This window comes from Perognathus longimembris, chromosome 12 (genome assembly GCF_023159225.1).
Source record: "Perognathus longimembris pacificus isolate PPM17 chromosome 12, ASM2315922v1, whole genome shotgun sequence".
Taxonomy (NCBI): domain Eukaryota; kingdom Metazoa; phylum Chordata; class Mammalia; order Rodentia; family Heteromyidae; genus Perognathus; species Perognathus longimembris.
The window spans coordinates 13228207-13241251 of NC_063172.1; the positions used below are offsets into that span (position 1 = coordinate 13228207).

General features: G+C 37.9%; 1 protein-coding gene across 3 annotated transcripts in view; it reads left to right on the plus strand.

The window, feature by feature from the left end:
• The window catches only part of Atad2 (ATPase family AAA domain containing 2), a 47214-nt gene extending 38668 nt beyond the window's left edge, over window positions 1–8546 (plus strand). For 2 of the 3 annotated variants that reach the window (XM_048358780.1, XM_048358781.1), the window contains exons 23-28: window positions 1270–1392; window positions 1513–1656; window positions 2286–2678; window positions 3777–3910; window positions 6716–6844; window positions 7857–8546. In XM_048358780.1, coding sequence (XP_048214737.1) covers window positions 1270–1392; window positions 1513–1656; window positions 2286–2678; window positions 3777–3910; window positions 6716–6844; window positions 7857–7901 — 968 coding nt within the window. In that variant the 3' untranslated portion in view covers window positions 7902–8546. The remainder of the gene's footprint in view (window positions 1–1269; window positions 1393–1512; window positions 1657–2285; window positions 2679–3776; window positions 3911–6715; window positions 6845–7856) is intronic. The other variant, XM_048358782.1, reaches the window with a different exon arrangement.
• Window positions 8547–13045: the final 4499 nt, after the last annotated feature.

The following is a 13045-nucleotide window of genomic DNA, read 5'->3' on the forward strand; positions in this document are numbered from 1 at the left end:
GTGCTATATTACAGATACATTACATTGCTCATGCCATTTAATGCTCACAACAACCTTTCCAAGGTTAAAAACCTCACTCAAAGTCATACTGCCACAAAAGGGCAAAGGCAGATTTTGAATGCAGTATTTTCACTCACAACTTTTAAATTTTATACTTAAAAGCGTATTCAAATTTGGGAGCTTCATCTGTACTGTATATTGATAATTATGTGATTCATTCTGCAATGAGGCACAAGACCATTTGCTTACTTAGCATGTCAGTGCTCTTTTACAAAGTGGAAAGAAACACTAATGAAACACAAACTTTAAAAGATTTTCTTAGTTAAGACTATTGCAGTTATTACAAAAGTGATATTGTAAAGTTGGAAGTGCAACTCAGTAGAGTACTTGTCTAGCAGATGGAAAGCTCTGAGTTCAAATTCCAGTATACAAACAAAAGTTATATTGCATAATACTTGCTAATACTAGTGATTTAAAGGGGGAGGGGAGCTGGGAATGTGGCTTAGTGGTAGATTGCTTGCCTAGAATACATGAAGCCCTGGGTTTGATTCCTCGGAACCACATAAACAGAAGCCAGAAGTGGCGCTGTGGCTCTAGTGGTAGAGTAGAGTACTAGCTTTAAGCAAAAGAATCAAGGCCAGTTCCCAGGCCCTGAGTTCAATTCCCAGGACTGGAACAAAGAAAAAAAAAATCAGCCACGTGCTGGTGGCTCACACTTTTAATCCTACCTACTTAGGAGGCTGAGATCTGAGGATTGCTGTTCAAAAAGCCAGTCCAGGCAGGAAAGTTCATGAGACTCTTTTCCCTCCCCCTCCCAACCCCCCTAAAAAAGCCAGAAGTAGAGCTGTGGTTCAAGTGGCTGAGCGCAACTCGGCTCAGAGACAGTACCCAGGCAATTGGAGATATCTTTCCAGATTTCTGGTTGTTGGTGCTCATAAGTTAGGTTGGTTAGAATAAGGAACTACTAAGAGTTCTGTTAAATAATTGGAAAGCTCACTGAGCTACACTCCTGTTTCTGATATTTCAAAGGGATTGAATAGGGTACAGCACTAAAACTGTAAGTGTATAATCTCACATTGATTATAGCCAAAGAATTAGACTTGTACCAAAAGCAGAACACAATTCTAATAACTGTACTACTGTGGTAAAAGTAAAAGGGAATTATAACAAATTGGGCTACTTTCTTAGCCCACAAAATTGAGACCATTTTTATAGGTAAATAATAAAAGGGTAAAGATTAAGAATTGTATTTGCTTATTCATTTCTCAGACCGCCTTATTAGGCATAGAGCCTGTGCTTTAAGAGATACAGCCTATGCAATAATTAAAGAAGAACTTGATGAAGACTTTGAGCAGCTTTGTGAAGAAATTCAGGAATCTAGAAAGAAAAGAGGTAGGAAAATGACTTGGCCCTAGAAAAGTAGGATTCATATGTAATGTATGGAATCCTTTTTAATCCTTCATGTAATTTTGAAATCTGGACATCCTTTTTGAAATACTGCATGTTTATAAGGTTGTAGCTCCTCCAAGTATGCCCCATCTTACTACCATGTGATGCCAAAGCACAGTACTCTGCCTGTTGGAGACAAAAAGTCAGATCTGGAGCAGAATGAAAAGCCAAAGATACCTCGTATTCCCGTTGCTTGCAGCACTCCTGGTAAATACTCTTGAATAATTTTCATTTATAAAACCATAACCTTCGTTCTCTTCTAATGCCAGTACTCTCTCCCTCCCTTTTTAAAAAATGAATAACATTTTGCTAAGACTGAAACAACTGTACATTATTTTCTTTTCTGTCAGTCCTGACTTGAACTCAGGGCTTGGGCACTGTCCCTGAGCTGTGTGCCAATCAGAAACTAAAACTAAATCTGTATACTGCTTGTAAAAAGTTATTTTTGTCTACTTTACCCCAGTGTGTGTGTGTCTGTGTCTGTCTGTCTGATCCCATTGTGGATGTAATTCTACTGTAGATGTTTGAAATTTGACTGGATTCCTATTACTTCCACCTAAATTATAAATAATCTGATGACCCTCTTTTACAGTTTGTTTTGGCAAGTACATAAACATTCAACAATGCTATTTGTCTTTGTTATTCTTCCTCCTGCCTTGGAATTCAGGCCATCCTCATCTTCTCATATTATTTTGTAGTTCTATATTCCACCCATACAAAGATGCTTGTGTTTTCTCAACCTCTTCATCCTTACTATGAGCTTTTTTCTCTGACTTTTAAGAATTTAGAGATTTGTTGGATATCCTTGTTTCTCTCTCGCTCTTTTTTTTTTTTAGCTCAGTTTAAGAGAAAAATTCACAGAAAGTCAAAGTGGCATGTGGGCACCAAAAGAAAGCGGAGGAGAATTTCACAGGCAAAGGATGATAGCCAAAATGCTGCCCATGAGCAAGTGGAGAGTGACACAGAGGAAATCCAAGATACGAGTGCAGACCTTGAACCTGGGAATACAGGGGAGTCTTCAGTAGAAGAAAATGAGAAGCAGCAAAATATCTCCAAAGGCAAAATTGACTTGAGAAATAAGAGTCCCAGTAATTGTAATAATGAGAATGAACTTGAAGAATCTAAGAAAACTACAGCATGTACAGAATTGAGAAAAGATAAGATTGCTTGCAATGGAGATGCTGCTAGCTGTCAAATGATAGACATTTCTGAGGAAAGTGAAGCAAAAGGTGAGGGTCAGTTTAAAAATGTTGATGGTTCATTTTTAAACCACCAGTTTAAAAATGCTGGTGGTTCATTTTTGTAATCCTGACTCAGTAGTGTGCAGAAATCTGGAAGATCATGGTTCTGGGCCTGCCTTGAGCAGAAAAGATCATTGTAGACTCCCATCTCCAAAATAACCAGCAAAAAGCAGGGAGTTTAAAGCGTAGATAGCCCAGAATGTGACTGAATAACTTTAAAAGCCTGCAAGACACTTTTTTTTTTAAGCAAAACAAGCAGTTTCCTGTAATTTTTGCTCAGTGATATCAAAACAACTCCTCCTTTTGTTTGTTATTTTTTTGTGTTCTGGTTCTGGGGCTCGAACTCTGGGCGCTGTCCCTGAGCTTTTGTGCTCAGATCAGTGCTCTATCATTTGAGCCACAACTCCACTTCCAGCTTCTTGCTAATTAAATGGGGATAAAAATCTCATGGGCTTTCCCACCTGGAATGGCTTCAGACCTTGGTCCTGGGCTCTCAGCCTCAGAGTAGCTAGGATTACAGGCACGAGTCACCAGTGTGCATCTTGTTTGTTCTTTTATTCTTTGCTGTTGAATAAATCTGTTAGTATTAACTGCTATGGTCCTACTCCCCACATTTTCTATTTCGAATTATGTTGGTTCTAACCTTTTTTAGATTTTGTTTTTGATTTGTGGGAAAGCTAAACATTTAGTCATATAAAGTAAGATTGGTGGGTTGGGAATGTAGGTTAGTGGTAGAATGCTTGCCTAGCATACATGAAACCCTGGGTTCAATTCCTTGATACCACATGAACAGAAAAAAAAACAGAAGTAGCACTGGCTCAAGTGGTAGGGTGCTACCCTTGAGCTGTAGAGCTCAGGGACAACGCCCAGGCCTGGAGTTCAAGCCCCATGATCCCCCTCCCCCCAAAAATAAAATAGAATAAACTTCTAGGATTGTGCCCAAGGCAGTCAAATATATGAAGGACCCTCCTGAAATACTCAATTTGTGAAATACTTTTCAATGTTTTAAAGATTAACCCAGAATTAGTTTTTAGTGAAATTCTTTGTTATTTAATATGCCTAATATTTGTCTCTTTTCCATTCTAGAAATGTGTCTTCTGCGAATGACTCGAGCTAGACAGTCCCAGGTAGAACAGCAGCGGCTCATCAGTGTTGAAAAGGCTTTAGCAATTCTCTCTCAGCCTACACCCTCACTTGTTGTGGACCATGAACAGTTACAGGTATGTAAATTGAAATCATATACTTCTATACATACTGTTAATTCCCAAACACTGGATTGTGAACTAGTGACAGAATGGCTACATAGGAAGGACAAGAGAAACTAAAATTTTGCTTCCTCTTAGTTTCCCTTTATTGCTCTTCTTCCTGTGTCCCAAATTAGGAATTATATCTGAGAATCTGTGGGAAGAACCAGAAGGAAAATAGCTAAGCAATTATGATGCACTGCCAGATTTCTTGGCATTTCTCTTTCCCTGTTCATTCCCCTCCACTTGGTTTTCTTCCTCACTATTCAAATAAAATAGCATCCTAACAGATAGCATTTTACAGTATGGATAACTCTCTTCCCTTGATGCCATCTCCTTAAAGCATCCTTGTCTCCATACATGCTTATGAGTTTCTCAGATTTTTCTTTACCCTTTTCTCTACTGTGTTTTCTGGTTAATCATCACCTCAGTAAAGGTGATGATGCTGACTCTGGAATGCCCACCTTTATACTCCTCAGCAGCAGTCTTCACCTCCACATCTAACACCTTGGATGTGTGTAGTAGTTGCTTTAACATACTTGAAATAAAACTGATGTATTATCCTTTAACTTCACCCTAGAAAGAGTTGCATCCCAATTCTAATTTAGCTGTTTTATCTTAGCCACATTTCAAGTCTGAAAATGTTTGGATTTAGTATATAGAATGATATCGCAAAGGAAGTTATTTCTCTAGATTAAAAAAATAATAAGTTTTAACATTATAGAAGGAACTCTCTCCTGTGTAAGTACTTGGTAAGTCTGCAGGTAACAAACATCTTGTCCATCTGGAAATTTTTCTTTTCTCTCTGTCTTTCTCCTGCACTCGTATTGGTTTTTTCCTCCTATTCTAGGATCCAGTTCAAGATTCCAAGTTGCTTTGTTTGTCCTAAATTTTGTTTCTGTTTGTGCCAGTACTGTGGCTTGATTTCAGGACCTCACACTCTTGCTTAGCTTTTTCTGTTAAAGCTTACTACTACTACTACTACTACTACTACTTATTCTTACTACTTAAGTCACGCCTCATTCTGGCTTTGCTTGTTAATTGTAGACAATAGTCTCTCATGGATTTGTCTGCCCAGGCTGGCTTTGAACTTTAATCCTCAGATCTCAGCCTCCTGAGTAAAACTTAAGATGACAGGTACCCAGCTTGAAAAAAATTAACATTAAAAAATGTGAAATTAAAATCTCATGACCATAAAAAGAGAAACTTTATTTACTTCATGTTTTGAGGAGGTAAGTATAGCAATTAATTGCCTTATTAATCACTTATGCATTTTCCAGTTTTATTCTACTCACTATACAGGTATAGCACTTTATTCAGATTACTTCAGCTTTTTACTTTCCTCAAGTATTATAACTGACAAAACAGAGGCTGTATAATAGTTTAGTATATCTATTAGACATGCAATAAATAATGCCTTTTTTTGCCAGTCCTGAGGCTTGAACTCAGGGCCTGAGCACTGTCCCTGGCTTCTTTTTGTTCAAGGCCAGCACTGTACCTCTTGCCACAGTGCCACTTCTGGCTTTTTCTGTTTATGTGATACTGAGGAATCGAACCCAGGGTTTCATGTGTGCTAGGCAAGCACTCTACCACTAAGCCACATTCCCAGCCCAATAATGACCTTTTATGAGAAGATTAATTTACATTTATATAAAGGTAATTATTGGAGAGAACTAATGTATTTGTTGACCTATACTTCTTTTTTTTTTTGGCCAGTCCTGGGCCTTGGACTCAGGGCCTGAGCACTGTCCCTGGCTTCTTCCCGCTCAAGGCTAGCACTCTGCCACTTGAGCCACAGCGCCGCTTCTGGCCATTTTCTGTATATGTGGTGCTGGGGAATCAAACCTAGGGCCTCGTGTATCCGAGGCAGGCACTCTTGCCACTAGGCTATATCCCCAGCCCTGACCTATACTTCTTAATGTATATAAATCATGGGTTTCTCACCTGTTTTCATGACTGTTACGTGCACCCATCTTATGTGGTTTTCTTCATTGTGATGACACATCCTGAGAGGGCCACATTTGAATAATTGTAAAAATATAGTTATATGATTTTTAGTGTTCAGAAAAAAAGGAACACTAACCAGAAGTCTGTTTTATAAAAGGAATACCAAAGTGACAAGTAACATAGCATTTATGTAGTATTTATTTTTAGTGTTTTTTGTGTGTGGCTTTTTGGGGGTTTTGTTTGTTTGTTTTTTGGCAAGTCCTGGGGCTTGAACTCAGGGCCTGGGCTCTGTCCCTGAGCGCCTCTTAGCTAATAGTGCTTTACCACTTGAGCCCACAGCACCACTTTTGGCATTGTCTGAGTAGTTTATGAGAGATAAGAGTCTCAAAGACTTTCCTGCCTGGGCTGGTTTTGAACTATGATCTTCAGCTCTTAGCCTCCTGAGTAGCTAGGATCACAGGCGTGAACCAACGGTGCCTGGTGTTATTTTTAGTTTTATGAGGACTTGATTGTAATGTGTCTATACTGCCATTAAGTACACTATTAACCTAACTTGAAGTTATTTTTAAATTTGTGGACATTTTGGATAGAACTGAAATTCGCATCCTCCTCAGCGGTAGTTTTGAGAATGAAGTTTACACAATGCAAAGGCCAGGGTCACAGAATGATGATGAAGTTAAGTGTAGCTAAGTGTCAGGAGCTGCCACATCTCCTCAAATGCTTTTGTGTATTCTCTGTCTTTTACAATGATGCCACTTTCCAAAACTTTCAGAATTAAATGCCTTGTCTCACAGAATTTTATCTTACATGTGAAACACTCATGTTTTTTTTTAGGATATTTTAAAGACTGTTGTTAAGAAAAGTGAAAAATACAATATATTTCAACTGGAAAATTTATATGCAGTTCTCAGCCAGTGTATTTATCAGCATCGCGAGGACTATGATAAAACCACACTTATTCAGGTAAATTACTGAGTTGAATTATTTTTAAATGTTCTTTTTGTATAAGAAAGCAGAAACTTATTTAACTGATTATGAAAAGTTTAGAAGCCAGGTTTAGTCTCAGCACTTGGGAGGCTGAAGCAGGAGGATTGTGAATTCTAGGCTCTCTGGACTACATAGTGAGTTTAAGTTCAGCCAGTACTACATAATGAGACCATATCTCAAATCATAAAAAAGGAATTTAAATGCCATTTTAATACATGGGTTATGAATTATTTCTAGCTACTGTTTTAAGTTTAAATCTTCATGGGTTTGTCTTTATGATGAACAATGGAACTGCAGTTTCAGTGAGACAGTAGGGTCTCTTGAACTGAAGGCCTCAATTCTTGCTTGACCTTTTCTACTCAAAGCTGGTGCTCTATCATTTGAACCAAACCTCCACTTCTGAGGTTTTTGGTGCTTACTTGGAGATGAGAATCTCTCAGATTTGTGTTCTTCAGTTGGTTTTTGAACTGTGATCCTTAGATTTCAACTTCCTAAATAATGAAGATTAGAAGCATGGGTCACTGGTACTCTCAGCTCCTGGGAATTCTTTATTTTGTATGTTTTAATGAAGATAATTAGCCTTCTGAGATACACCTACCTGTTTTTAATCCTTATAGATAGTACTAGAATATTAATGTTTAAAGTTTGTATTAGATGATGTTATATATGCATTTTACCAGTGTCTGCAAAGTGTAAAATTGTGTTTGCTATATACCTACTAGAACAAGATACATACAGCGTATAATATACGGGTGTAAAGCTGTTGGTTGTAAAGCATAAAATATTAATATATACTAGGCAAGCACTTTACCACTAGGCCATATTCCCAGGCTCCAATATTAATATATAAGTGACCAGTAAAATTGATTAATTTACCTAGATGTTGGTAGCTTTAGGAGAGTTAATTTCTTTTAATAGCAACGAGATTATTTTGTTTTTGCTTTTCTAGTGTTGAAACTTACTATTTTTTCCCCCACCCTTTATATAGAAAATGGAGCAAGAGATAAAAAACTTCAGTTGTTCCAGATCATGATGTCATTGTAACTAGCAAGTACTTTTTATATTCAGCTCGTATTTAATTTACTTCGGACAAGTCCACGTAACTGATGCAAGATAAAATCCTGCATCTTCCAGAAAAACTTAAAATAGTAAAACAAAAATATTTAAACTCTTCTGATATTTATGTACATATGTAAAATAATTGACAAATATTGGAAGTTTGTTTGAATTGTAATAACAGTAATAGTTGAAGTTTGACCAGTTCTAATAAAGCTATTTGGATAGCAAATGTTTTGTCACTTAAGGATAATTAGCAACATGAAAAATTTTTTGTATTAAGCACTTGATTTTACCCTTCCTAAACAGGTTTGGGCTGAGGGTGTAGCTTATTGTAGAGCAGTTACCTAGCATGTGTAAAGCCCTGGATTTGATTCCACAACTACAAAAAAAGAAAGGGAACTCAACATAGGTTATTGTAACTTTGCTATCCTCTTTGTCGTCTTTTCTTCAATACTCTGTCCAATCTGCCTTTCATTTCCCTTCCCTGTCCACTTAAAAACCAGAATTCAAGTCATGACTAGTAAAAGGGCTGCTGTATCATAGTTCTATACTTGATTATTAGAATATTTTTAGAAAAGCATTTTTGTCACTATAATTTGGGTTAATCAAGATTTTGAGCCAGACTCCAGTGGCTCACAACTATAATCCTAGCCACTCAGGAGGCTGAGAGCTGAGTATCACAGTTCAAAGCCAGCCAGAGCAGTAAAGTCCATGACATTCTTACCTCTAATAAACTACTCAGAAAAAGCCAGAAGGGGCACTGTGGCTTAAGTGATAGAGCAGTAATCTTGAACAAAAAGAAGCTCAGGGACAGTACCCAGGCCAAGCCCCAGGACCAGAAAGAAAGAAAAAAAAAGTTTAAATGTCTGCCTTTTATAATTGTATCTACAAAAAATATTAACAACTGTCTTGTTAACCATTTTAATAAGCAAACATTTTAAATTTGAAGACTTGTCTTTCCAAAATTGTGTTTAGCTTATATTTTTTGTACACAGGTATGTGTGAATTTTTAAACTGCTGATGCCAAAAAATACACTACTTTTTTAAAGCTTAAATCATTCACTTCCATACATACTCTTGTTAGGAGGGGGGTGGGAATTCTAGTGTTAATTTTGAAAATAGCTTCTATTGGAAACTGAGGAGAACAGAGAACACTAAATAAAAGAAGTTGAGGTATTGGGGGTGGGGAAGGTGATAGGGATTGGGTCTATGTTCTCATGTATGTTACACATGACCTCTACCACTGAGCTACACCCTCACCCAAAATGCTACAGTTTGAATTAAGATGTCTTTTTTTTTTTATCTAGATACTTAAAACTTCCTAAAACCTAGTACTTTGGATACCTTAATTAATAAATGCTGTATCGCGTAATCCATAAGTATTGCTAATCACTGCAAACATTGAAGTATGTGTATGTTGCTGGAGATAAACATGCATATTCACTTATTGAAGTTAATTATAGGTTATTTTTGAGATTCAAATGAATCTTTGATCATAAGTATTTCATTTTGTATGTATAGCTTGTGTAATAAAACAGATATGAAGTCTCAAATTTATTTCTTCAGTTTTAGAAAATATATTGACGATTACAGTAAAGATCAAGTATAACAGCTGTTCATGCGTATAATATATGCATAATTTACAATGCTGTTGATCTGCCAGATGTGGTACATCCTATAGTCCCAGCTGTTCAGGAAGCTGACACAGGAAGATTCATTAAATCCTGTAATTTGAGATCAGACTGGGCAACATAGTAAAACCCTGCCTCAATAAAATAAATTGCTATTGATGCTTGAATGTTTTCAACGGTACATGTTCTTTAACTACAGAGACCAAAGTGCTTCTTACTCTCTGTATCAATCACACTGTCTATAAATTCTGAAAAGGATGTATCTATATATGTCTGTAGTTTGTAAAACATGTTGAAATTACAAAGTTAGAAGATTTTTCTTCCATTTTTAGCTAAAAGTCATCCAAATTGGAAAGAAAGTAAAAATATCTTTGATCACAAATTACATGATCTCATACATAAAAGATCACTAAGAATGTACCTTGGCCCGGCACTGGTGGCTCATGTCTAATCCTAACTATTCAGGAGGCTGGGATCTGAGGATCGCAATTCAAAGCCACCCCAAACAGGAAAGTCTGTGAGACTCCTATCTCCAGTAAACCACAAAAAGCCAGAACTAGAGCTGTGATACAAGTGGTAGAGAGCCAGCCTTGAGCATAGAAGTTCAGGGACACTGCCCAGGCCCAGAGTTCAAGCCCCAGGGCCAATGTGAGGGAAAATATTCACATACATGCACACACAACCTACCCAGAGCCATTATGTACCACATTTTATATATGCTTGACTTTTTTATGGTATTTAAGTCATTTTGCTGCAGTATAAAAAGTAAAGCACATAAAACGTGATTTTTTTTTTTTTTTTTTGGCCAGTCCTGGGGCTTGGACTCAGGGGCCTGAGCACTGTCCCTGGCTTCTTTTTGCTCAAGGCTAGCACTCTGCCACTTGAGCCACAGCGCCACTTCTGGCCATTTTCTGTATATGTGGTGCTGGGGAATCGAACCCAGGGCCTCACGTTTATGAGGCAGGCACTCTTGCCACTAAGCCATATCCCCAGCCCCAAAACGTGATATTTTTATACATTAGCAATGAACAAAAGTAAATTATAAACACACCATTCCATTTGTAATGCTTTCTCTTGTTATGACAGAATAAAAATAAAGATTTCAAGAGGTTTCAGACCGTAGCTGGCTGACTCCACACTTAAGACTTGTGGCAAGGCAGAAACAAACAGGAGGACGAGAAGCTGCTTGCCCATGGCAGCCAGGAAACAGAGATAAACTCCAAGTGGCCATACCCTCATTTTGAAAATTAGCCACAAAGCTACACTAATCAAAGCAGTGTGTTACAGACATAAGGACAGACATTTATATCCATGAGCTTTGCACATGCTAGGCAAACCCTCTACCACTTATGCTACTTTTTTTTTTTTTTTGTATTTTTTACTTTTTTTTTTTTTTGCCAGTCCTGAAGCTTGGACTCAGGGCCTGAGCACTGTCCCTGGCTTCTTTTTGCTCAAAGCTAGCACTCTACCACTTGAGCTACAGTGCTACTTCTGGCTTTTTCTATATATGTGGTACTGGGGAATCGAACCCAAGGCTGCGTGTATTATATGAGGCAAGCACTCTACCAGTAGGTCCTGAAATTCCCAGCCCATTTTTTTCTTTTTAATTTTTACTGTAAAGGTGATGTACAGAGGAGTTGCAGTTACATAAGTCAAGTAATGCATACATTTCACTTTCTCCAATTTTTTTCCCTCCTAACCGCCTTCCCTCACAAGTTGTATAGTTCATTTCCAACAGTGTTTACTGGGTATCACTGCTGCTTTAGTTCACCCTTTGTCCCACCATTTCTGTGTTCCCCTTTACCCTCCCACAAACAGATAAACTTACATACCAAAAGTACAGAAATAAACAACAGGGGGGGGGAAACAACAAAAAATATACCTCGTTTCCATTTCTTGGAGTTGGTAATAATAAACATTTACATAATAAACATTTTATATGATTATATGCACATACTTATTGAGCCTTTGTGGTTCTCTACTGAGACTATCTTCCTTTGGTCTCTGTGAATGTTTGGAGTCCTATTTATCATGTCCAAGTGTAATTTTTTTTACTTTTACTACCCATTGTGTTTACTTGTATGTTTATAAACACATTCTGATTACTACAACTGAGAGAAACCAGGCAACTTACATTTCTTTGGTCTGACTTCACTTGATATAATTTTTTCAGTCTTTTTTACTTCCTTATGAATGGGACGATATGGAAGCATGGAATTCCACTGTGTATATATTCCACTTCTTGATCCATTCATCCACTGAGGGGCATATGGCTTGATTCCATATCTTGGATATGGTAATGCTGCAATGGAACATGGTTGTGCTGGTTGCTTTAGTGTGGCCTGGCTTGTGGTCAATTGGATAAATACCCAGGAGTGTAATTGCTGGGTCATACAGAAGCTTTTTTTTTTTTTTTTCCCTGAGCGCTGTCCTTGGCTTCTTTTGCTCAGGGCTAACACTACCACTTGAACCACAGCACTGCTTCTGGCTCTTTCTGTTTATGTTGTGCTTGCTTGAGGAATCACTCCACTGCTAAACCACATTCCCAGCCCCTATGTTTAGTCTTTTGACTAAGTTCCATGTTGCTTTCCAGAATGGTTGAACGAGTTTACGTTTTCACCAATAATGTAGTAGTATTCCCTTTCACCATGTCACCCCTAGAATCTGTTATTGAGTTTTCTCGATAATGGCCATTCTAACTGGGGTGAGGTGAAATCCCAATGTTGTTTCAATTTGCGTTCCTTTTATGGCCAGAAATGTTGAACGTTCCTTCATACAAGATATAGTATTTTTGATATTTTGAGATCTCTAGAAACCTTACTCCACATCTGGTACTTATAGCAAGTGAAAGCTAACGCGGAGCCATTGGATGCTTGAGCACGCAAGTTTATGGTCAAATGTTACTTGAAAAGAGCTTTCTTTGGAAGGTCTAGTGAAGTAAAGGGCTGGAAAGTCAGAGGTAGGCGAATAAAGGCTCTTTTCTTTTCCAAAGGAAAGCTTACTTAGACCCACTTTGGAATGCAGTACACATTGAGATGATTCCAGCCTTGAAGATAGGTTCCTGGGGATCCCCAGGGACAGTGACAGTAATAGAGGAAAGTTGCCGTTTTCAGTTTTACGTTGAATACAGTTGGGAATATTTGGGCTTCTGGCAGTATAGGCATGCTGAGAAAGCAGCAGGAAATATACTTGGTTTTACACGTAGCCTTTGTAGTGGGCTCAAGAATGACCCTCTTTTCTAATCCCAGAAACCTGTGGGTGTTTCATAATGCAACCAAAGGGGGGAGGTCCTTTTAGATAAGATTGAGGATGTTGAGTTGGGAGGTCACTCTGGATTATTCTTGCAGATCCTAAATGCAATCACATGGACCTTTATAAGAAGCAGGCAGAGGAAGATTCTACACAGAAAGCGGGGAAAACAGATTAACACTGTGTCCCCAAGCCCAAAAATGCCAGCCAGAAGCCATCAGAAATGAAGAAGCGTGTC